This window comes from Pezoporus flaviventris, unplaced genomic scaffold (genome assembly GCF_033815535.1).
Source record: "Pezoporus flaviventris isolate CSIRO_AGI_PZ_B2104156 unplaced genomic scaffold, CSIRO_AGI_Pfla_v1 ptg000002l, whole genome shotgun sequence".
NCBI lineage: Eukaryota > Metazoa > Chordata > Aves > Psittaciformes > Psittacidae > Pezoporus > Pezoporus flaviventris.
This window is the reverse complement of record NW_026892550.1, coordinates 62,934,723-62,961,830: the sequence shown is the minus strand read 5'-3', so window position 1 is coordinate 62,961,830 and position 27,108 is coordinate 62,934,723. Positions and strand designations below refer to the sequence as shown.

At 39.6% G+C, this 27,108-nt stretch overlaps 1 protein-coding gene across 7 annotated transcripts in view; it reads right to left on the bottom strand.

Annotated features, from left to right (window-relative positions):
- INPP4B (inositol polyphosphate-4-phosphatase type II B) overlaps positions 1-26,597 on the bottom strand; it is a 309,539-nt gene extending 282,942 nt beyond the window's left edge. For 2 of the 7 annotated variants that reach the window (XM_061441944.1, XM_061441955.1), the window contains exon 1: positions 25,949-26,597. Coding sequence is in view for 5 of the 7 variants with exons in the window: in XM_061441896.1 (XP_061297880.1) it covers positions 4,613-4,677 (65 nt within the window). In the remaining 2 variants the exon portion in view is untranslated. Of the gene's footprint in view, positions 1-4,612; positions 4,712-25,948 lie in introns of those variants that run through there. The other 5 variants (XM_061441929.1, XM_061441906.1, XM_061441914.1 and 2 more) reach the window with 3 other exon arrangements.
- Between the last annotated feature and the right edge of the window lie 511 nt (positions 26,598-27,108).

Sequence of the window (27,108 nt, the reverse complement as noted above, 5' to 3'; positions counted from 1 at the left end):
AAGCTTTGGGTTTGTTTTTTTTAATCATTCCCCTGTAGGGAATGCTTTCCAGTCCTCATAACCCTCCCCTGAACCCATTTCTGAAGAAAATATACAGGACTGAAATCATAAATACTCAAGATACACACAGTCTGTGTTAAAACTATAGTATTCCAAACCAGCCCCACCTGTTCTTGGTCCCACCTTTTATTTTCAAATTTAAAAATTGTTTGAGGTCTCAACCACAATATCTTGGCCCTACCTACCATTATCAGAGACACTGGTATGCATGAAGGTACTCTCTTCACAGTGTGTCTAAGTAATTTCAATTTTTACTCCATCACAATTACCTGTTTCCAGATCCAGCACTGCATCTAATACAGGAATCTACCAATGCCATAGCAGTCTCTTACCACCTTTCACTAAACTGGCATAGGGCTCCATTTCACTTACATTGTCTCTAAATTATTAGAGCAAAATATCATGTATTATAATGTTTTTCAATAACCCCTGTTTCTGGCTTTCTTGAAAACACTGCATCCTTCAATATCCATGTTCTGTCATGACTCTTATGCTACTATCTTATAGTTGTGATATCCAACTTAACATGCTGCAGTTCCAATTTTTTTATACCCCAAGTTCCTGATAATTGCACAGAAGTGTTTCAGCTTTGTACTTCACCTAAGAAAATCTTAGTTTCATTCAAAGCTGGCACAGCCATAACTACTAGCAATTCTCAGAAATATTTATTACACTTAACTTTAATTAGCCACTGTTTTGTATAGTTACATCACTTTTTCTGTTGTGCTACGCTGGGTTTCCTACCCCTTTTCATGTATACTTTAACGGAAAAAAAAAAATAGGCATCATGCAGATTATCACATTTCTCAGTTTTAAATTCTTCAGCAACAGCATATATTCTCAATGTCAGCAAGCTGTTTCTGCAAATTATAGTTTCAGTTCATCTTTTAAGACTCTTCTTCCAGTAGGCACATTTTTCATGGCTAAAATTTCCAAATCCTGTCTGTAGGACCAGGTCTTCCTTCCACCCTGCCCTAAAGTAAAACAGGTTATTACCTTCACTGCCATGGGTTACCTGGAGCTTCTAGTGACTCATTTTCTAACCATTAACAAGGAGGTGGGGTTGGGGATAGGCATTCTCACAGGAAAACACAGGGCAGATTTATTTCTAAATATTCTCTCTTTCTAAAAGCTACTAAACATACTCCTCTAGTATTAAAAATCCCAGTACCCTAACTGAAGTTAGAAAACATTCAAACTGAAATGGGCTTATGAATGTCTTTTCATACACAAAAAAATGTATGAAACACCTTAGTTCTATATTCATAGCAAAACTTAGAACTGCAATGGTACTAACATAATAAGAAAGCTCCAAATCTCAAACAGTGGCTTGTCGGTTTTCTTAAGCAACAATAAAGAAAACCATGACAGTGCATGAAAGCAGCAGTCATAAATCTGTCCCTCTGCACTCCCCACATGTAAAATGAAGTCAGAAGCAATTCAGATAAAGAAACAATAGAAAACACTATCTCTGTCACTAGGAGATACTGATAGAAAAACAAGCTCCACTTACTAAAAGAGAATGCAAAATTTAAAAATGTGCAGAATATAAGCAGAAAAGACAAAAAGTTGCAGTTTCTCACTGCATAGAACAGGAAAAGCTAATATAACAATTCTGTTCTACATCCTTAAGACAGGTTTCTAACTAGTCCATTTAAAACACTTAAAATTCTTTGAGATTATATTATTTACAAGAAGCTTTGCTTAAGTTCATAAAGTTATGATGGAACACTAATTAATTGGGCCTATTTATGAAATTATAGTACTTTCTCTTATGAAAAGCACAGCAAACTTTTTTAGCATGTATTTTCTGAAGATACTTGGTCTTTGAGTCTTTATTAGGAAGAACAGATGTTATTCACACATACTTGAAGTAAATATGAATATTTTTCCCCATTTTGCATGCCCCTCTCAATCTCAGTAACATGGTTGCTAATAACAGTATATGGCTTTTAAAGAAAAACTGCACTTGGAGTCACTGTGAAAGAACAAACAGAGCAGTAGCTGGTATTTTCTTCTCTCTACTATTGTGTGATTTATGGAGGGGGGCAAGTAAACAAGAGGTTGCACATAATCGTAACAGTACAAGTTTGTTTTTACAAACCATTGGTTTCCTATACAGAGGAGATGCAAACAGTAACGCTAGCGAAACACTACATGGATTCAATAACAAAAGTATTTTGGTACTTAATCCAATGTTTATGGACATTTGAGTTAAACCCCATATTCCTGTACGAAAGCTAATTATATGCAGATAATTTTACCAAAAAGCTCTGAGCCAGGTTATTTAAAATACAGAGCCCGCTCTTGGGCTCCAGGCTATATCACAGCAGCTTAAATCCCTAAAACCAAAGCTACAACTGCATCTTTTGAAGTACTAAAGATGACAATGACCATTATCTCCAGTTCATGCCATCTAAGAGCTATTCATCTATTCCTAGAACAGAATCTCACCCATTTTACAGAAAGGAAAAAGAAAAGCCAGTCCTTTTCAGAAATTTTAAATGCAACTTCACACAGCAATACAGAAATGCAGTAACTGTGTGAACACACTTGGGCAAACACAAGAGGGAACACAGCTTCTACCACATCTGCTGGAAGGGCACCACATGAATTCTCCCAGGGCATTCACAGCCATCAACTCACTCCTTCAAGCAAGTCTGGCCCTACTGCAAGCATTAACCTAACCCTATTTCTTGTTTACTCAGCCTCATTTTACTAGCAGGTATTTAATTTCAGGAACAATACAAGTCACACGTATTTCACCTGGACAAAGTCTGAATAACTTGCCTAGAGTATATAATCAGAAAAGTCTAGTAAACCAAGAAAAGCTGCTTTGATGCATACTAGACTTTTAAAACTAAAATAATAATTCTACTGTAACTAATTTAGATTTGGTTTCCAAAATATTTTTCCAGCAACTGGCTATATTTGTAATACACAGATGAGCAAATTTATGGTCTGTCTTTGACTACCGACTCTCTCTTCTTTATTATCAATTCCTAATCTAGTCGCAATTTTAGGATTCCTTTGAAGACAGCAAACTTATCAACCTGTATTTCACAAAAACCGTAAAAAGATGGAAGTTTCTCCCAAGTATTATGCTCAAACGGCTACCAGTTCTTTATCCAGAACTGTTATGTACTCAGATGGAATTCACTGATGCAGATACAAGACATTTAAATGATAGCTAGTAAATAAACTGCATGCACGAATTGATGGGGTTAAAGAAAAAAAATTATTTACTGAAAAACCTAAAATAGGATTGATCACATAAAGGATTAGGAGGATATAGTAGCACACGTTATACCTAAATTAATCCATCTGGGATTAAGAGACCAACTCACTGATAGGACTTCTGGGTAGTATTAGATGAATGACTCAAAAATCATTTCGGATTTACCCTGGGATTAGACAGCAGGTAACTCTCAGTATGACAGATTGCATCTCTATTTTTGTGTCCAAACACAATAGGAACCAACTTGTACCGATATACAACCACTTATTGTGAATTTTATAAATTTTAAAACACAGTGAACAACCTATTCAACTGCAAATGGCCCCTGTGTCCAAGGAAGAAATTCTGGAGTCTAGATGTGTATCCTTAAATGGAAACTGATGAGGATTACTGATAAAACCTTTAGACTTCTACCACAGCCTATACAGAATAAGAGAATGGTATGTCCTCAGAGGACAGAAAATACTAAGGCATCAAGTTCTGCTACTGAAGAAGAGAAGAAAAACACACGTGAGTCCCAAAATAAAAGGATAAGGAAAGGTATTAATCTGGTGTTCTCACAAGGACACAAACCAAAGAGCTCCTAGAAAAAATAAAAACAAGCATAGCATGGGTTTATTTACAAATGAAGTACAAATCCATACTTTCTAACTTACAAGATTCATCAATAAATAAGGCATAGATAGCTCCATATTTCCTTCACAGCAGATCTCTGCAGGTACAGATAGGACAAAAATCTGCATATTGTGGGATTTACTGTTGCTAGGCATTATTTTGTGTAGAATAACAGGGATCAGAGGAAGCATGGGAGAAGCATGGGGAAGCAAGGGGGTAGCACAAAGCCAGCAGACACTGTGTGACCAGAAATATATCTAACATGATGCCGCAATGGACACCCACAGTTATTTTCAAAGGATTTGTATTGATGAGGAATTAACACTATTAACAATCTTTTTAGAGCTAGCTTCAATTTAATCAGCAGATTTTTCATGCAATTGGAGACCACACTGATGCAGACAGCACATATTTGCCACAGCTTTCTTTGGGCTGCTATATAATACAAAGCCTATATTCCAACGCTGATTAATCCAACAGCTTTTAGGTAACTTTCAAAGCTCCCTCTTTATGAGCCAGGACCAGGCTGAGCATAGAAACAAAAAGAACACTGTTGTGACTCAACAGATAATAATCAAGAATTACTTTTAAAATAAAAACTATTACACACAATGACCCTACCTGAACTTAATGTGTCAAGACACTGGCTTCAAGAAACTAGCATTGATTGCTTTTGCTTTTTCCCCTCCTCCTTGCAACTTTTTATCTTCGACAAAGCTTACTCTCTCCCTCTCATACTCTACTGACTTTAGCTGTAACAGCATTAAATTGTAGTGCTCCTCGTCACCACTCCTCCCTACTTGCAGAAGGCACCACCCCCACAGCAAAGGGGACAAAAATAAAGATATGCCCATCCTCAGCATCTGCTCTTCAAAACAAATGAGCACTGCTATCAACACAAACTCACCTGGCTGAGACCAGTGACAGCCAAGAGCCAAAACATTTGCTTCTGCTGTCCAGCACTACTTCCCCAGCCCCTTCAGCGAGATACAGCAGATCTCATCATCTGCTTTCTACTCTTATACCCCATTCCCCTATACTAAGCTAGGATCCAGGGATCTCAGGATGTTCAGTAATAAAACTCTGGTTTAATGCCTGAATGTTTCTTTTAAACATGGATGAATCATAACCCCTGAAGGTTATGGTTTTCCAGACTTGCAAGACCACTCCTGATGTCATAGCATATCTGATAACCACTATTAATAAGAAAACAATCAAGCAGATAAATGCAAATGAACAATTTCCTAAGATCTGAAAGGACTCAGTGCTGTATCTAGAGGATGGCACAGTTTTATTTCTTGGCCTAAAATTTAAGAAAAGAATTCAGAAACAAGCAAACAAAAATTCAAGTATCTCTCTGCCCACCTGGAGTACTGATTATCCAGAGAGCTGCTGTTTTCTCCTGCCAATCTTCTCCACTCATGTTCCTTTTATGAGAGCACATAATCTGCCCCACTGAGTCTGATTACAGACTAGACATGGCTAACTATAGACTGGTGTAATTCTGTTTGCAATAAAATCATTCCTCAGCAGAGGTCTTTACAAGGTGGCTCTATGCTACTCAAAACCTTGGTAGACAAAGCAGGCCCTGAAAAATCACAGATAGATGCTTGTTAGTGGTGTGATCCTGCAAATGCTTTGGCTTTTCAGCGACTGGTCACTTGATCAATGACTGTACAACTTCAACTCACTTCTGTTTCTCTTCTACCATAGTTCTCTACCATACACATTTTGGTTAACTAGAAAAAGAAAGAAAAAACCTTCAATCCTCACTCAGTCTTTGCATTCAATCAGCCAACACATGGTATATTTGTGGAGCAAATGTTTCAGACATGTTAAAAAGGTCGATGACACACTTCACGAGTTGTGAAACAGTGACCTCTGCTTAGTCACAAGACTGTCATTTCACAGACACAAGATTCTGGTTCTGCAGATTGAGCCTTGGAAGAATCACCAAGTTCCTGGACAGAGATTATAGGCCTGACAGTTTGATTTATTCATTTTCTTTAAGAGTTGCAAAGACATTAGATGTGTCTGAATGCTCGTGCCTTCCAGAAGAAAAGTAATTTTCTATTTCCAGGATGAAAGTGGCACTATAAGTAGTATGTTCTCTCACTTTGATGAAGAAATTCATTTCTGTACAGACTGCCCTGACTGGAAGGATAAGAAGAATGGAATAGCTAACTAAGCAACGCTTCTGGTCAGGAGACACGCAAAACCAGCAATTTATTGTTCTGCTCCTTACATTCTACCACTCCTACCAACACAAATCAAGCTCAGCTGAATGGGTAATGGAGCAGAAAGCAACAACTGATCATCTTGCTGAAATTTTCTTCAGAAAAAAAAAATAAGAGCTTATATCTAAGTCGTACTGACAGAGAACACAAAAAAAACCCACACCTGTGAGAATCAGAAAACATTATTAAAAGAATCCATCTAAAGAAAAAGTGGAAGTTTAGCTTTGAGAATATTTTCTAGTTAAATTCACATTCTCAACAGAATATTATGCTGAGGTGAGCTATGATTTCACTTACATTAGAAAAAATAATTAAAACTAAGATTGTGAGTTAAATATTCTTCCACCGCTGCAGCAACTTACTTACTGACTCCCCAGTAAGTAAGGAGATCAAAAATACATACACAGAATGAAAGTAGTCCAAGATCGTTCATGGACTCATCACTGTGCCAAGGCATAAAGGACTTCTGGATACCTACAGCTCAAATAAAAAGGTAAAAAAGTGATACCTTCATAGTGCCACAGCACTCTCTGACAGTGGGATGAACATACGCATACAGTTGGTATTAAGAACCTAAGCAACAAAGACCTGCCTTTCATTAAGGCCATTAATTATGGCATCCTGGTCAAAGTCTGACTAACTCTAAGAAACATACCTAGAATTTCCTATGCAGTTGCAAAGAGATACTGTTTTTCCCTTTGTCCGTAACAGTGGCTATTTAATTCTGTTAAATGCCTGCTGCATTTCACCCCTACATGGTAAAGATAAATAAACAAATAAAAATCCAGCAAAAAAAAGCCTGACACCTACTAATGTATATATATTTCACGTATCTGGTTGCACAGAGTTTGAAACCATTTCAAAAAGAAGAGGAAAAAAGGAGAGTTGTATCTAAATTAAGTATTTCACTTCTCTACTCTGGGCTAATCCTTAGAAGAAGCCACAATGTGGCTGGTAGTAAACGAAACCCTCATCTCCTCAGTCACAAAATGGTCTTAAATCTCCTTTCACCCCAGGGAGAGAGGTGCTGGAAGCCAATCTGAGCATGAGAAAAGCAATTTACCCAAAGCACCTTATGCTTGGACTAATCTGAACAGCACAGATACTGTAAGGCATCAGCTCAAAACTGACATAAATTAGAACAATCGCAACTGATCCTGAAGAGAGAAAAGTAACAGATTAATCTTCTGCTGTCCCAGAATCCAGTACTGTACTTCAGATCTTGCACTCTGGAGATGATCATCAGTGTGGGGCATCTATCTAGTTAACAGAAAAGGAGCCCCGAAGACAAAGCATATCTCAGGTTTCTCAGTAGCGCTGCTCTGCCTCCAGCAGTACTGCACTTGTCACAGAAGACAGCGGTGTCACCGGCTGCCACGTATCACAGGTGAAGGACATTTAATACATCTGAATGTATATATCAGCAGCATTAATGACATTTACTCTAAATCAGAGCATTTAAAACACAAAAGTAGAGAAAGGGTAGTTTAGCTCCTAATAACTACATTGTAGTAACCGTATCTTACTACAACTCTTTGCCATACCCAGCAAGAGCCAAGGGTGTCTCCTTTAGGTCTGATATTGTCTGGCAGTTTGCTGGTTTTCTTACTTGGCAGGCCTCACTCAAGACATTTTAATGAATGCTTTGTTCATCTCTTGTTTGAATTTATAGGTCTTCAGGTTAAGTGAAAGGCTAAGTACAGATTCTAGTATGCAGTCCATGTCTATTTAAATGCATGTCAAAATTTTGAAATGCTACTGTACCAAAATGGTTCCATCAAATCCCTTATCCATAAGAAAGGAAATAAAAGGAGGCCTAGCTTGAGGTCAAATTTTACAGTCATTAAATGAGCACAGCTCCCACTGACAGCTGCTTTCTCTCCCATTTTATTTAATTTACATGGATGCAGATGAAACAATCAATAGATTTGACTGGTAATTTGCATATTAAAACTAAAGGAAGAAAACCACAGTAAGAAGTGGTTAAAAAAATACAACAGTAAGTTTAGAGCCTAGGCGTATTGGCCCAGAAAAGTATAATTTGCCTCTTTTTACGTCATCGGGGACTCAACTGTGTGGTACTAGTTCTGCCCCCTTCCTTTCTTGGATCTGCTAAATTATGCTGCAAGGAATGAAGAGTACCAGTTCACCAGCAGCTACTGACAGATAAACACAGATTCCAACTCAGCACTGCACTTGGTATTAATTTATTTTTTATTGTTGTTTTTGTTACCATATTAAGTATTTCAGTTACTGCATTCAGGTCATCCAGTCCAATAAATGCATTGCTGTCCTGTACCAACCAATGACAGAATACTCCTATCACTCTCTCATTTCATAAGGGAGAACTCAATACTACCTGGCAAGGATTTGCATGCTCTTCTGTCTGTGTTTTCCTGTCAGTGGTAAGAAGTGACAAAAAAAGAGAAACTTACAAAGAAGAACTTGTTATGACCTTCTCAGAGCACTGGGCTACTAAACCCAGACTAGGTAGATCCTGTACAATCCACCTTCCCGTACAGTCCACCTGGAGTGGGAGGAAACACAGCAACCAACCTTCATTTAACAAGATACGGACTTTAGCAAAAAAAAGTACTAGTGACTACCACGAGATTCTCTCTCATTTAATGTCTATCTATAACATACATTTCCAAGTCTTCTGATAACTCCCTGGTGACCAAATTTTCATCTGTCCACAGAATAAAGCTTTTTTTCCATCTAACTAAATTTTACTATTACCCAAGTAGCTTGCAACCAGTCATTCTGCTCCAGTAGGATAAGAAATTGGTCTCATTTTTACAGATTAAGATTGCTTAATTAAGATTACTTATTCCTGTGATACATCAGAAAATTACAATCACTCCCCATTCTCTTCAAATTGAAAAGGGTGACTAGATTTATTTTTTTTAATTAGCATTTTGATTATGGCTTGCTGTCCTGGGTTCAGCAGTAGCAGCCATTTTTCTCCTTCTTGGTAGCTGGTGCAGTGCTGTGTTTTGACTTTCAACCTGATGTCTTGGTCTGGCCAAGGACTTTGTGAGCCTCATGCTCTGCCAGGGAGGAGGGGAAGCCAGGAGGAAGCAGAGACAGGACACCTGACCCAAACTGACCAAAGAGGTATTCCATACCACAGCACGTCATGCCCAGGATGTAACTGGGAGTGACCCAGAAGGGCTGGGACTGCGGGGTTGGAGGAGGTATTGGTCAGAGCTTGGTCGGGCTGGGGGGGTGAGTTATCGGTTGGCTGGTGGTGAGATGTTGTATTCTCTTCCCTTGCTATTTCCTTTATCATTATTACTGGTGGTAGCAGTAGTGATCTGTGTTATACCTTAGTTACTGAACTGTTCTTATCTCAACCTGGGGGAGTTGCATTCTTTTTGATTCTCCTCTCCATCCCTCCAGGGGTAGGGGGAGGGAAAGAAGGGGGGGAAGTGAGTGAACGAGTTGCCGGACTGGGTTTAAACCATGACACTTGCACAAGGTTTTTGATAGGCACGAGGCAATTTATTTGTATGCTATCCAAAATAAATTGCATTTTATTGGTAAACTATATTAAATTTTTAAAACCTTTAATTTTATATTTGAATGTTATACCTATAGAGGCATAGGAATGTAGCTTGAAAACTAAGGACTATGTTCAACATGCAAGTGAGAGGGTTTTTGTTTGGGGTTTTCCAGAGAAAAAGAAAAAGGCAACAGCTATACGTCATGCCCTGAAGTAAGCTGCACCTAATTTTTATGAAGAAAAACAGGCAGGAACTAGGAGAAACACAAAAATGTCATCTTTTCCCTTGTTCTCCCAGTATTTCTGTCATTTCTCATTTTTCTGGTCTAAGAGTTTCACTAACTGCCCAAAGGTTTGTGCAATCAACTTCTTTGCAGCTGCACTTCTATCACCACCAAAACCAGGAGACAAGACATATAATGAGACAATTTAGTTACTTTTCCATTTGATTTCCTTAGTCTAAAGCCACACACACAACCTTTCAGCTTCTTTTCCTCATCACTGAATTAATAGAATTTGTCAGGAAAACAGGCTCAAAAACTGAGGAAGAAAACAATGAAGACAGCAAAACAAACTAAAGGACCATCACTTCACCTCCAGCTTTCCAGGCTATCAGTGCTCATTCTTTTCACTCTTACTAAAATATTCTCATCCTGATCCTTCATACCTACCTCTTACTTCAATTACCCCTTGCTCTCATTCCGTGAACTACCAAGTCTTTTTTCTCGCAAAGCAAAATTTCCATCACTTCCAACATAAACTTTCTCTAGAAAAATGTTCTTTTCCCAAATCTTTCTCAGATAAACATGGTTATTTTTTTCCATATACAGGCAGAAATTCTCTACAAGGATGTACCTTAAACAGTTTTATGTATTTCACTAAAGAAAGATATTTTCCAGCCAGAAACGCTATACTTTTGTGTTGAAAATAATTACATTTCCTACATTCAGTGTGAAGAATAACATTACATTTTAGACTGAGGCAGAAAACTATCAATTATAAAGACACAAATGAGAAGAAATGTTGAACAATTGTCTCAGTATATGGCAATACATAGTTCTAACCAGGTTATTAAATAATTCTTACTTATATTGCATTACAACTAAGCCAAAGAACAGGAAACTGGGCTAGTGAGCAGCCAAAAGCACAAACAAAAGTGCCCCTGTACCCTGGGGAGGGGAAATGGTGGAGGCACAAGGAAACTGGAAAAAATCTTGGAAAAAAATCTTCAGAAAAGATATTCAAAACAAAACTCACAGCAAGACTTTTAATAAACCCACTAATGTGCTCTGGTTTTAATAAGGATGCAGTTTTAAAACTGAAGACTTTAACTGAGGTTAATTTCTTGGTCTGATCTGAACCTTCTGTTACGCTGAAGTCATCAACTACGACCGGCAAACTGCCCTGCAGAGTGAAACCCTTACAAGCATGCATCTAAGGAGATAACTGAAGACCTTAATCAAGGTTGATTTGTTGGTCTGATCTGAAACTTCTGTTCCAGTTAAGTCATCAACTATGACCAGCAAACGGCCCTGCTTAGTGAAATCCTTGCAGGCATACATCTAAGGAGACAACTTTTCCACTGCATCTCACTTTTACTTATACACTTCCACAAATGAAAAATAGAGCTGAAAAACATCAAGTGCCAAAGACAGAGCAGCACAGAAGTACATGCCATCTGTGCCAACCCAGAGTTTACTGTAGTGCGGACACAGATGAGAACTTTCAGCTTTGTTTTTCAGGATTATGATAATTTAAAAATCTACAAATACGGATCTCAATCTAAATTCCTCCCTTGAGCTTGATGTTTATTTAGTTCCAACGTAATCCAACTTCTGGCAGACACATACAAAGGAAGATTTTATGCCTCACCCCTTAAGCAAAGAATGATTAATAAGCACCAAAATTCCAACAGAACTATGAGATATCTTACCTATCTAGTCTACCAAAAGGACTTTGAGCTACTTCTTATGACATTGAATAAAATATTAATGTTGCTTAATATTACTCTTAACATTAAGAATCCTCACATTTTAAATATTAAATCCACAATTAAAAGTAAGATTGGAAAACTACTTGCAAAAATGTGTTAGATAACTATGCACTGTAATAATATGAAGTTGAATCTAGCTGCTGTTATCAATAATCACTGCATGAAGAGATACACATGTGAATGCTCCAACTCAAAACATCTCCAAATTCTACCAGAGAAGCACAAGGTAGCAGCACAACTAGGCACAACAGGAAAACTTGATACATACTGTTACCTACAGCTAGTGTAAGCACCATAGCGGAAGCTTCTTCAGAGAACGCTGCTTTCGTTTGGTTTCACAACTACCTCTGGCATGCCTATGTTTTCTCTCTTGCTGCCCTTCTGGCACTGAGCTCTATGTATGTTAATTTACATTTAAGCACTTGGTTCCTGCTTTTTTCCCCAACTACAGTAAAACAGTCAGTGACTAATGCATCTACATAGACCAGTGAGAATGCCAGAAATTTATAAAGTAATGCTGCTATTTGCAAATACCACATTACATATTCTGTAAAGATTTAGAAAACCAAGTACAAGTAAAAATGTTATTTTAAACTAAAGGCTGAAAGTACTACATTAATTCACTCTGAATGTTTAGGTTAATAGTGACTGAAATAGTGATTTTAGATATGGCAGCTCTACTTACAGTCCAGCCTCAAGCTTCACATAAACACTTATCTTTACTTCAGCAATTGAGTGCTTCCCTGGGCAATCCAGTCACTACCATTTCCGTACACTTTCCATGTGCTAATGAGTACGTTCACCTTGTAATGCTGTAGCCACAGTAGTGCTACAACAGATAAGACACAGTTTGCAGGCCAAGACAGCACCCACACCACTATCTTCTGCATCTTAGTGCAAATAGCACTTGCTTGATTGCACAGATGATGTACTGCTCTATCTCAGAGAAAAGTGAAAATTGGCCAGACCAAAACATTATTTTTAATAATTTATATATTCATTTCTTTGAATATTTTGAAAATGTTAAACTCCTGAACCTAGAATCATACCTAGTGATACTATATTCTGTATAAAGGGCTTTAAGATCTCACCTGCTTCTTCTCCCTGATCTCTGCCCTTAAAAAACACAAGTAGTAATTTCGCAATTGATGCCCTCATCCACTCACTTCTTATCCCTCAACCTTACTTATTTTGCATAGTAAAATAAGGAGGAGGATGTTTGGCTTGATACTATTACCCCAACCATATATAGTATTATTTTATCTGGTTATGACATACAGACTGGTAAGGAGAGGAATGACAGGTACTTAACAAGCCATTCCAAATCCCCATGTTAAATCCCCGGATAAATTGTGGAATAAAAGTCCTATCAATGCTGTCCAGGTTAACTTGTCTACTAATTAAAGCTCCTGCTCCTGGTGGAGTTTTGAGGAGACCAGATACCATATGGAGTTAGTGGGGGAAAAAAATGGATTCACACTGATTTTGCAACACTTTCACTCTCACCTTTGGGTGCAGAAATCTCTCTCAATAGAGTAACCAAGGGAAAATATGGTGAAAGATATTCTCATATTTTTCTGCAGCAGAATAAAAAAACCTCTTTACATTTTCTCCCTTCAAAAAAATAATTGCTCTTTTCCTTCTTACATTGTCCTATATTGGAAAGCCATTCATTCCAAATCACACGTAAAACAAAACACAGCTTCTTCAAGCTTCAAAATTGATGAATTTACAGTTGCCTAAATCCATCCCCTACTCCAACACAGCACTGCAGCTTACATAATGCTTCTTGAACAACAGTGCATTTCCATATGATTTGGAAGTTGTTCTCTGGTATGCTAATATAGGTTAACTTTGTGATTCTCAAGTGCCTAACTGCCTTTCATCTGTCAACTGTAAAGTTGTTTATATCTTTACTATGAACCAACACTTCTGATTTTTAAATTAATCTACAGACTGTATGTTGGCTTGCCTACTATTCATTCTTTCCTAGACCGGTTAATAAACTAAAATATCTCCACTGGCTGCTGTTACTAAAGAAATCAATAAATAATAGTTTCACTGTTTGGTGCTTTTTTCTTTAGTTTTTAAATACCTAAGCATATTTTCTAACAGTGAATCTCTCATTAAAACTACCATTACACATGAATGAGATAAAAAACATATTTCCCTATGAAAAAGCCTGAGCAGACTCATTGGTAGAAGTGAAAAAACTTTAATTAGCTATGAATCATCAAGCCCAACCTCCTGCCATACACAGAGACACCTTCCATTAGACCTGGTTCCTCAAAGCCCCATCCAACCCAGCCTTGAACACTGCCAGGGATGGGGCAGCCACAGTTGCTCTGTGCAACCTGTTTGAGTGTCTCACCACCCTCATAGTGAAGAGCTTCTTTCTAATGTCTAATCTAAACCCACCCTCTTTCAGGTCTTCTTTTATGAAGAAAAAACAAAAAACAAAAAAAAAACAAACAAAAAACAAAAAAAAAAACAAAAAAAAACAAACAAAAAAAAAAGCAATGAAATATCAGGTAGTTAGGATTTGAAAAAATAAAACAAGAAAACAAAAACAGGACACCAGGCTGTTTGCACACGCCAAAGTTCAGAAAGTTCCCTTTGTAAAGTGTTGCATTTACAGGCAAAGTATTAATGTCTGTAGAAAGACTAATGGTTTTCCAACATATGTCTTTGATAAATGGGTTAACTAAATTAGGTTTGATTTTTTTTTTCTTTTTTTTAATTAAGTTGGTCCCTTGCCTGGAGCAGCCAGAGTTGTTTACCCACAATGGCCATGAAATTCCCTGTGTTTGATGGTTTAATTATCTCCTTCTTGTCTGGTAATTCTTTAAAGGCATTGCTTTTGTGTGCGTGTGTGTGTGTGTGTGTGTGTGGCATAGCAAACAAAAAAGAATTATCTGTCTGTCCTTCTCTGTTCAATCCCTTGAATTTACTTACACTTTGTGTTCCCTTCTTCACATATGATGACTTGTAAGTTGATGGACTAAGGCACTGTTTATTATAAACATCGTATAAATTATTTTCGTTATTTTCAGTTACCTGAGCCACTGTAGTCCATGACCTACACAGACACCTGCTACCTACATATACTACAAGATGTGAATTTTATTTACTTGCTTGGTTGCATCATCTGTCAGATACAGAAAATTCTACCTAGAAGAGCATGGCAAGTTACATGCATCTCCCACCTCAACACAAGGTCCTGGCTTACACTGTCTGTTTCTGTTAGGTGTTTGGGTATGATAAGAGCTAGGTCTGAAAGCTGTGAATATCCTTCACTGGGCTAGAATGGAAACAATACTATTCGGCAAAAATAGAACAAGCTGAAAGATAACCATGTATGAAGAAAGAGCAAAAACCGGAATTGCATACAGAGACTTTACAAGTTTTCTTCACTAACAAACACAAGTGTACCAAACACTTCTCCTTATATTCCAAAAAAAACTATATAAACCTTTAAAAAAAAAAAAAAAAAAAAAACCAAAAAACCCACACCTGACTGCTGAACAGTATGTAAGAACAGAATTTACTTCAGTACACGGTTTGCTTGACCAACAGTAGTTCTACACATAGAACTTAAATTACATCTTCATCAAGAACTGGAACAAATAAACTCATTATTATGAACAAATTAAAACAAAGCTTTTTATCTCCTAAATAACCATCAAGACTAACACTACAGGACAGTTTAAAAGGCAAATCCTACTCACCAACCTACTACACTACATGGGTTTGGAGGGACCTTAAAGTCTAGTTCAACTCCCCCTGCCATGGAGAGGGACACCTCCCACTAGACCAGGCTGCTCAAAGCCCCATCCAACCTGGCCTTGAACACTGCCAGGAATGGGGCAGTCACATGACTTCTTTGGGCAACCTGTTCACCTGCCTCACCACCCTAATTTTAATTAATTACTTCCTTATGTCCAATCTGAATCTGCTGTCTTTCTGTTTAAAGCCACTATGCCCTGTCACTACATATCCTGGTAAAAAGTCCCTCCCCTTTGTAATAAGCCCCCTTCTTATAAGTAGTAAAAGGCCTCAGTAAGGTCTCCCTGGAGCTTTCTCTACGCTGAACCCCAGCTCTCTCACCCTTTCTTTGGAGGAGAGGCTCCAGCCCTTTGATAATATTTGTGGTACTCTTCTGAACCCACTCTTAACAGATCCGTGTATTTCCTGTACTAAGGACTCCAGAGCTGGATTCAGTACCCCAGGTGGGGTCTCACATAAGCTTAGTAGAGGGAAATAATCACCTCCCTTGACCCACTGGCCATGCTTCTTTTAATGTGAACCAGAATACAACCTGCTTCCTGGGCTGCAAGCACATTCCCAGCCCATTTCTAATTTTTCATGCACCAGTATCTCCAAGTTTCCTCAGCAGGATTGCTCTCACTCAGCTGACCATACAGTCTGTACTGACACTGGTGACTGCCTTGACTCAGGTGCAGGACCTTGAACTTGGTGTTTTTGAAGTCCACGAGGTTCACATTGGCTCACTTATCTCAAGTATAAGAAGGTCCCTTTGGATGTTAAAAACTTACCATAGGGTGTCCAGACGTGAAGCTTACCAAAAGGTGTCTAGAAAGAAAGGATTAGAGACCTTGCCTTACCAGGACATCATGCCAGGCAGGCAAAAGAAGAAGGAAAACAGGAAATAGACTGGAAAGTCTGGATTTCTGTTCTTTGTGTTGTATGAACAATACAAAAGACAAAGAACAGGGCACATTATCACAGACAACACAAATAGTAAAACAGATCCAGGAATGTTTCAAGATGTTCACAAATCCAAATTAAAGACACTGAAAATTCTGGTGCTCTCCATGACCCAAATGCATCCTGATGCACTCCTGCCTCATAAAGGGAGTCAGTCTCACATGCAGCTCATCATCTCCTCATATACACAGTTCTCTAAACATAAACAAGGACAAATCAACCTTTGCAGTAAGATGGAAAGTGGCCAAGCACACAAAGATTTAACTTCATTGTTAAAGATTCAGGAAAGCTGCAACACTGGGACTGTTCACAGCACATCCCTTCATTTCCCATCTAGTAGAAAACTTCTAATAGCCCTGACATTTATATGACCCCCCCTGAGGATCCCTGCTCTGTTTTGGTTTAGTTTTTCCCAGCTGGAACAGTTCATGAGGACAAAGCTATTCATTATTTTTGTATTTACTAAAAGAGGTAACCACAACCCTCAGATCACTGCTTCAGGCAAAATGCCCAAGCATGTCATTCCATTGTAACATGCCAACATTGATTGTTAAGGTAGTTTCAGTGCACTGAAAATAAGAAACATAATTTATCTTTCAAAAAAGAGTACTTTATTCTTGTGTTGCTATAAATCTTAATAAATATTCATAGACAACTCTAGGATACGTCATTAGCAAGCTGTTCAAAAAACTGAGCAAGTGCCGAATTAGGTATTTTAAATAATTATTATAAATGTATCTTCTCATAGCAACATGGAAACAGTTGTAGCATTTTTCTTAAGTAGAACATGGATTTATTGAAATAGGAGAGCTAACAAATGCTACCACCTGGAAGAAGACTGCAAGGTTTTCCTGTACTAGAAAAATAAACAGACTACTCCAAATGGGTTAGTTTCCCATTGTCCCCACTGCTCTGCTCAGAAATTACTTGTTCCCAGGAGCTCCAGAGACTCTGTTTGCTTTACTTTTTCTAGGACTCATCACCTTATTCCCAAATAATTCCTCTAGCTTGCATCCATGCCCACGTAACAGCCAAAAAAGCTGTACCTGCAACTGAACTGCTCATGGTAACAGAAATAGAAGAATTTTCTCCTACACCCCCAAAAGAGTAAACTGAACAAAAGTTTCTAACCCTCCTTGCAATGTCATACTACCAAGAACAGGAAGTTTAGAGGGTTACTTTGGTAGCCTGATGGATTTTTGATCACACACCATGCCATAGGCATGATATACTCAGTAGCATCCCGAACACTTAGACAACCATGAGACCCATTCTCAAGAGTAAAGTTTTAGAGAACAAGCCGACAGACCTCAAATGATAGCCAAATACCAGAACAAAAATATCAGGAAACTGGGTGATCAACCTCAGGGGGAGAGGGGGGGAGGGAGGGTGGGGGAGAATATAGGACTTGATACTTACCATCCCACGTGCACAGATCAAGCCTCCACAGCCTTGATAAAACACAATCCCAAACTGGACAAAGGCATTTCAGTTTCCCCATGATCATGGTTGGAGGTGAGAGCATTGGACACCAGATCAGACAGTTTATTTCTGGAATACTTTTTATACAGGTCTAAAATAGACTGCCAGTTAATCTTGTATTCCTTTCACTCTGTGAGTCAGTCAGTGACTTCTCACAGCTTGCTTTTGTCAGCGATCAGCTCTGTTAGATTCCTAAACACCATTATATCAGTGTTCAGCTGCAAATAATAGGACAACTCCTATACATATTAATTTAGGCATCCACAAATTTTTTTTTAATAAACTGGTGTTTAACATGTTTGGAGGGGTTTTTTTTTTGTGCAAGGTTACCACAGTTTGCCATTCAATTAAGAACACTAATCAAAACAAAACATACAAATAAGAAAATTACCTGTGAATGCTGAACCAAAAGATCTGAACAAGTATGTGGTTATCTCAATTTACACTTGGAGCTCAAGCAACAGCTAAGATTCTGAGCTGCCAAGGAGAATTTACACAAGGTTTCCTTTGCTGCAATCTATAAATGATAGAAGTTGAAACTGTATTTTCAAAAGACAATATAAATGTAGAGAGACACTACTTGCTGTGTACCTCAAAGACCCGTATGTACACATATAGTATCTCTCCAAGCACAGGTTTACTAGAACAATTACATTTTCTGCTGGTATATCTTTCACATTATCTTAAAAATACTGATATTAGAGGTATTAATGGTACCTCACACTTGCTTCTGTGAAAAGCATTATAATAGTAGCAGAAAAGCAAGAAAAGAGATGTATTATTACCTCACTGAACGCTCCTACTATTTTATAGTACTTTTCTATCTTCTACTTAAAAGGAGTCATTATCAGAAGCTGTGATGTTGTACAACATTCTCTCCTCAAACATATTCAGCATGTCATGACTTAGATCTTAAGCATGCACAATCTTCCTAATTTACCACCAGATTGATTACTCATCAATTTTAGTGCAAAGTACTACATATAGTCACATGCATATTTTGACTGCCTGAGTATATTTAATAATTCCGGGATGTGGACAGTTTTGCTTTTTCCAATACTCAGTTCCAAAGAAGCTATTCTGACAGGGTTTTTCATTTTGTCAGAGAAAGAAAATCCAATTTACAAAAACATAAAGCTTTCACGGTGTTACATCAAACTGCTTTCTAATTTCACTTGCAAATATATAACAAAGCAGTACAACAACTATGCACACAACCTTTATAGGCTGGGTCCTCTAATCCCTCTTGCTTTTTCTGCTTTAGCAGGGTAGTCTGCCTCTAGGATAGCACATATTCATGATACAGAAACTGATTTAAAGGTTTCTTATAGATGTGATTTTTGCCATCCTGATCAAGAATTTTGTATAATCAGACACTGCTGAAAGAAAACTTGCAAAGCACTCCAAGGTCTACTAACAAGGGGTGTACTTTGCTCACAAACAACTCTCTTAATTCCCATTGCCAAGGAAGCCCCATTGCAATGCTTGAATAACATTAAGATGCATTTGGTCTTTTTCAGGCTTATACATTGTACCAGTCTTTAAAAGACTAACATCACAGCAACTGCTTTCATATATATGGCTTCACACACACAGGCACTTCCTGTAAAAGAAAGATAATAAACTGTAACAGTACATGCAATTTGATGTCAGTAATTTGCCCCAGAGATTTTGTACAGTTTAATTTGTTTTAAAAATACTGACATATATGTACCAAGTCATCCTAGGTAAATGATGAATGGCCATAATACAACTATAAGATATTAAAATGAAGTCTCACCCATCGTTGTTTTATCAGTTGATAGCTTTTATCTTACAGTTTTAAAACATTCATCTCAAATAACATTTTCAAAAATACCTGTGGTTTTCCTAACCAATAAATAACTACAAACACAAGCCAGCTAACCAAGAATAAACTGTAGACTGAACTTACAGCATGCCAGCTGTCTTGCAGTAACTGCCCAAACAAGGTAAATTCAAGATAAAATTACACCATGAAAAATAAGTGACCTGATATTTAACAGGAGTATGCGCTGTAAATGTATGCTCATCTATGAACTAAGGCCTAAGTGTGGCAGCTTCTACCGGGTTTGTTAAGAATTCCAAATGTCTCAAGGCTTCTCCATATTTTGCAGTGCCATCTAGTGTAGGCTGTACTCACACATCCTAAGCTTCCAACTATGAGTACCTCAGGTATTCAAAACCATAAAACCTTCCACAAAAATAGCAGCCACTGCTTTCATTTATTTTACTTGGAAACTGTCAGTTCCTAGAAGGAAAAGGCTACATTAGCCAGTTGAAACAAAATACCAAAACCTAAAGCTATCTGACATTGACAGATAACCAAAAGCTGAAAAAAATTCCTAGAGATACAATTAAGAATATCTATATTTTTATCTCGGTGGCTAAACAATCAGCAAATATGATTCATTTGGGAGCCTGTTTAATGTACATTCACTAAGTGAAAACTTAATTAATGCATCTTAATCATATCTGTTTGTATAGAAACTACAGATTCTCAACAGCAGGTCTAAACAGAGAATGCTTATTTCAGTATGTTAATTGTTTAAATCAGGTGTTTCTTCATCGCTTATATCCTCAATCTTTATTCCTAGGTTTAATCACTGGATCGCTGCCTGATCATGCTGCTCCTCTGGAAAGAGCGGTTAGGACAGCAGGACAGCAGGAAAGTTTGCTTTATGATCAGCTTGCCCCCCAGAGGCAACATTGCCATCTTTACCACTTCCAGCTAACAGAGAGGCTACTTCATGTGGTTGTTCTACAAAAGCCGCATGAATCGTGTATCATAACAGTAACAGAAATTTGAGATATAGTGTACCTCTATAGCTGCCTCTTGAAGGGGAAAAAAATAATAAATTAACTACCCAACCCACACACTTACTTGGCTAAAGCAAAAAGGCACTTTTAATGCACACTCCAACTTTTAGATTATTAATTTGAAAAAGATCTCATCAATTGAAAGTACATTTTAAAACTATAAAAATAGCAGACTGACGTTATTCTGAACGTCAAATACTGTTCTCATTTACAGTATAAACTGCAATAACCCATGAAAGGGAACTATTCCAGAATTATGTCATTATAGCAGAGAAAGTAATATATAAAAATCCTTTCTACTGACACCTGAGTTTTTTAGCCACTTACACATGCACAAAGGAAACAAAATCCAAGCAGAGCAGCGATGTTAGTGCTGTAACAGAAACTGTTTGATACCAAAGCATTGATGTGTTCTGCCTAATGCTCCATTCTCACAGCAGTAAATACACAAAATACCAAGTCACATTTAGTGCCTAGACTTTTACACCTATTTTCATGGGTTTGAGTCATTTTTGTAACAGAAATATGCACCCTAGGTTCACTGCATCTTAGTAAGATTGCATTGCTATAATATACTAAGATCACAGTTTCTAAGTAAACAATACAAAAAAAAACTGATAGTACATAAAAAGCTGTCAAAATACAATAAAAGCTTATTTCCTCTTAACTGTCTATTACACATCTACCTCTTACAACCACAATAAAAAAACGACTCTTTTCAGTGCCTGTTAAGGAATTTCACTCTATTTTCCAAATTAGTGTTTTCACAGCAAGCAAGAAACTCCTACTGACAAGTGTACAGCTAACAGAATTAAAAAAACTGATACAAATGAAAGTGGTTTAGCTATACATACCTGGTAAGTTTAAGGGAAAATGATCCCCAGACAGACTTAGCTCAGCTTGACTATACTACTGTACTTGGGGTAAATTCTCACTGAGGTCACAGCATAGGGTGAAATTTCATAGAAACAGAATATGCAACAAAATAAAAAGCATCCACCAACAACACACAGATGGATTTGATTTTTTTCATGTCATGGCACAGAGTAACAGAGCACAAATTCAGCCTGCCAAAGAAATTAACTTTATCAACAGCATCACATTGAACAACTTTGACACTGTATTATGTCAAGTAAGCACCTTTAGCTTGTGTTGTCTTCTGTATTTTCATTAAATATAACCTTCTTCAACATTAAAAACAACGTCAAGGAACCTATGGGGCAGATTCACTGACAAACTAGAAGAGGCTGAGATTGCCAACCTGAGACAAAAAAGCCTATTAGCATCCTAACCTATGGAAAGCAATATTAAACCTCCTGTGCAGCTACAGAGTTGAAACTACTATAAACAGAAGACCTGTCTTGCCCAAAGTCTTCTGGATTCAGAAGGGTGTTAAGTTCTATAGAAGTTGGACCTAAAGCACCTTAGAAACAGAAGTAATCCTATGTTCTTAAATAGTCCCACTAAAGGTACATCAAACAATTTAAAACCCATTTCTGAAACATATAAGCAAACTGTATCATTGTAAACTTGTAAAAGCTAGAGTAAGCACATGCAATTTATTCTATTCACTCCCTCTTAAAACACAAATTAATATACGTACCATGTATGGTGCAAGATACCCACATTACTTTTCAGTATGTTTTCTCAGTATATCTTGCCAAAAAGGGACACAAGACTTGGAAGACAGACAACGTATCCTGTCTCCTAACAGGAATTTTCATAGCATAGTATTATAGAAATCAGATTTGGTGTTTGAGGTTCTGACAGAAGAAATGAGAAAAAATGAGAAAAAACCCTCTTGTCTGAAATGATCTGTTACTGACCTGGACAAATTAACTTAATCTATCTTTTCAGTTCATGGGGAAAATAAACTAAAGAATCCCTCCATCACTAGCTTATAGGTTTTCTCTCTTCTTAGTATTCAGCTGGCAAGCAGTTAACATAGTCTTCCAAACAGCAGGAAACTAAAATTCACAAACCTCAACTCCATTTTAAAATTGCCAGTGTGGATTTTGTATCAAGATTCTGTCTTTTTCATTAAAATCCTTTATCATTGTGAGGACATCTATGAGCTGAAGTTCAGCACGGTACTCAAACCTTGTGTAATTCAGATGGCCTTTCAAAGTTTGCCTCAGGTTTTCTGTAACAGTTCAACTAGCTCACCCAGCTCTCCCATGTGGATAACTGACCAGATCCTTATCTGGCAGAGTTAAGGGAGAATTAGGCATTCCTAAAAAAAAATAATAAAGCTTAAGGACTGCAAGAGCAAAACCAACTATTGCTCCTAAAGAAGGAGATGGAGAATCTGGGACAAAATTGTAGCAAGACTCACTGATCCATAGGAGAAATCAGGTAGCATGGGGAGGGCTCCTAAACCCAGGGTAAATAGTAGGCAAGATCAAAGGGTTGGTGAGGCCAGGACAGCCACCTCTCCCTAAATGACATTTCAGCCTTCCATCCATGCCAAGTTTTGACACATGAACTTAGATTTGGAAGTTATTCTAAAAAGCCAAGGAAAAGTACTTCACAGAATTTGATTTACATCAGTCCAGATTACTTTAGAAGGAATTCTTATTCAAAAGTGTGATAACTATCATTCGCCGTTCATCAATGGTTACAATAAAATATTAATGTAATACGAAAGACTTACTAAACCAAACAAAACTAGCCCTTTCTAAAAACTTTCCATCAGTCAGAGCATTTGACATACAGGAAAAGTTATGAAAATATAAACTGGTGAGAGAGACATAGCCAACTGCTGAAGTAGTTAAGAATGCTAGTTCAAGTTATCAGAAATTTTAAAGAAACATTAGTGTTGAGAGTAATTGTCCACCTTTTACTTTGTCTCTCTTGGCAAACTATCTTACCTCCTCCTGCTAATCTGTTGCATAAATCCAAAATGTATTGTTTGCATATTTCACTGCCAAAGTCATATCTGCAACAAGCTAAATAATTCAGCAGACATATCAATCTAACTACTTTTCTTCAAAATTCGTAGTGAATTTAGGCCTAGGCCTATTTGAACAATTACTTCATCTGCAGACTATCTTGCAGCCTCCATTCTTGACTGTCAACTAGCAGCAGTATGCTCCACGGCTGACTTCGGTGCTCCAGGCAGACCTTCTATAGCTGCTTTTTTGGGGGGTTGGTTTTGATTTTTTGTCTTCTTGCAGTACAGTAAGCATCCAGGTACTAAGCACAGCATAAATCATGCATTTTGATTCGCAAAACCTTTACCTAATGTTGTGAAATCTTCAGGTCAGATCAGCAGATAAGGAGACAGTCATAATGGAGGAAGATCTGTAGGAGGCATGTGGATATACCTGCTCAAACTGATATACCCTACCCTGAGGAAGACAGAATTCTTTGATCAGAAAGAACTAAGGCAGTCTCACGGTTAAGTCCCTCCACAGAAACCAGAGCAAATGAGAGATCAGCAGCACTTGCAAGGTTTGAGGAACCCATGGAGAACTGGAACTTGAAACTTTAAGTAGTCCAAGAGAGCCAGTAAAAGAAAAGCTTTGTTTTAAAGAAAGATTTAATTTTATTTTAAGCACTATAAAAGCTGTCAAAAAGCAGAGGCAAAAAAAGCAAAAATAGGGCCCTGAAGTAAGTAACACTGCCACATGTTCCCACTAATGTCATAAGGGATGTAAAAATCTCACAGGACTAATTTCTGCTCATATTAATCTTGTGACTTGCCCCTTAATTTTAGTGGAATTATCAGAATGTGTGAAGTAAATATCGTTCAGTCCTGCATGGATAGTTACAGTAATGAGGACTTACATGCACAAACCTCATCCAATATACAGGTTCACAGGACAAGAAAACTAAGATACCACAGGGCTTTAAAGCCAATTCAAACTTGATCAAGAAAAATGAAAATAACATTAAAAAATATCAAATTACTGGAACACTGCCTTTTAAAGGCTGCTATCACACTTGTAAATAAATACTTATGTGAATATAAGACGTTTCATTAGTAGCTACTTATTTACATAAATTCTTGCTTTGATACAGACTAAGAAACATTTTCCCCATCATTCTTGCCATGTAGATATCTTTTAGAGTGCCTGTAAACCAGTGAAGACTGAAAATTAGTCTTGTTGAGATTCAAAGCCAGATTTAAATGGCATATATATAGCCATCTATTAGTATCTATTTTAAAACATCATTAATGGGTAAATAAACAAGTAAATTTATTTCTGTTAAGGAAGAGAAATGGAAACATAATTCCACATCAAATGAAAACACTGTTCCACAGAGACTTCATCCTATTATTTCTATTTCAAATAAGACGCTGGGCTAGCTTCGGAGACAAGACAAGCAGATAGCACCAGCTCTGCTATCCTTGCTTCCAAAATCTGTACGTCGTTTTGGGGAAAAGAAAATAGAGCTCCACTTCATCACAGTTCAGGAATTAAATATCACCCCTATACCCCTTCCTCAGGCTGATACGATTCCAAGTTACAACTCTGCTCAACTTGTTTATATGTAATACCTTCCTTGTGGTTATCATCACATTTCAGCAGACGCTATTATCTGCAATATGGGGATCCTATAGCTCTATTACTCCATCAAATTAACCCCTCAACGGCGCCTACAGAGCCTGCTACCCTCCTCATCAGCCAAGTAACTCCAACTTTCAAACGTGACAGAAAGCTGCGGCAAAGAGGGTCCTCAAGCCCCCCACAAAGCCCCTTCAGAGGAGGCACGGCCGCGGGGGGCGGCCAGGCGCCGCGGTCAAGGCGGCACAGAGGCTCCCCGGCAGGCAACGCCGCTGTCGCCAAGAGAAAGTAGGAGACGTGCCCCGCGAGGCCGAGCTGGAAGTTACCCCGTCAGCGCCGGTCCCCCCGCGCCCGCGGTGATACCCGCAGAGCGGCGGCGGGCCGTGCGGGGGTCCCCGGGGCGGCAGGGCCGCCTCCCTTCCCTCAACCCCGGCCGTGAGGGGGCGCGGGGCCCGCCCCAGGAGACAGGAGAGCGGCAGCCGCTGTCAGCGCGCCCCCGGCCGGGTCGGCGCTCGCAGGGCTGAAGCCCTGGACGAGAGCGCCTTTGCCTTCTGCCAAGGGCTGCGCACACCTCGCAGGCTAAAACCTCAAGAAACTTGACAAGGGAGTGCAAGGGAGGGACTTCGGCAGAACCGATCCCCGGCTTTTACCCTCTTCCGACGCGCCAGCGGGTAAACGAGAAAACAAACCCCTCGCCGGCAGAACGCGCCCCGCATCCCGCCTCCTCTGAGCGGCAGTTACCTGCTGGCGACTGTGCGCCCGTCCGGCGGGGCGACCGGCGCCGCACTTTCCTCCGGTGCGAGCGTGTGCCTCTAGGTGCCTGCCGAGCCTGCTATTTATAGTCTGGAGCCTCCAGCAGCGCAACGGCGACAGAAGAAGAAGGGCTGAGCGCCCCGGCAGCCACCGCCAAGCCTGCCCGTCCCACTCCCTGCCGCCTCAGGGAGGGCGAGTGGCGGCTGCCGCTCTCCGCGGGCACAGGCGCTCCTGCTACCGGCGCCGCCCTCGGGTCAATCTCCTCCCAGTGTGCCCGCAGCCCGGCGGCGGTCCCGCAGGTAGCGCCCCTGAGCCCGCGGCGGGGAAAGGAGCCTGCAGCCGTCTCGGCCTCTCTCTGAGCCCTGCGGCCGGCAGGCAGGCAGTGCAGCGCGGCGCGGCTCGGCTCAGCCGCGCGGAGGTGACCCGCTACTGCTGCTGCTGGAGGAGGCGAGACCGACAGTGGGGTGTGGGAGGGAGAAGCCGCCGCTTGCCATTCACCTCCTGCCGCCCAGAGGGAGCCCAGCCGCCGCGGCCGCCGCTCGAGCGCTAGGGGCCGAGAGGTTGTGGCGGGAGCCCGCCGGCCCGAGGTGACGGCTGTACGAGGCGGGGGTCCCTCCCGATGAACCGTGCGCCAGCACTCTACCGAACTAACGAGCTTCTCACCGGCACTTCCTCCCAGGGCTGGAGGTGCTCTCCAAGTCACGGTCACCCAGGTGAACACAGTACAGAGCCAGGGGAAAACGCTGGTTATTCCCCGTCTTAGCGCTGCAGCGCTAGGGCTCCCTAGGGGGCAAGCGAATGGCTTCTGGGAGCCGCTGGGCTGGCTTCCTGTGAGCTTCAAAAGTTTGGGAGTGGGCGGTGAGGGAACCCTCTTCCTGCCAGCGTTGAAGGTGGGAGGGCTTCACCCAGCCTCCGACCGGCGACCCCGATCAACAAACTGCTAATGGCTAAGTAAACCCGGCCCTTGGTCCGCAGGGAGCCGCAGCCCCCTCATTCCAGCTTTGTAGGGGCACCAGTGGCCGCCCTTGAGGCAAGGTGAGGGGGCACTTTTTGTGCGTTGCTCCTCCAGAAAGAATTACTGCATCTAGGCGATGCTGGGCTTTGCGTGATCAGTCCGATACTGAAGGTCCTTTCCAACCCAAACTATT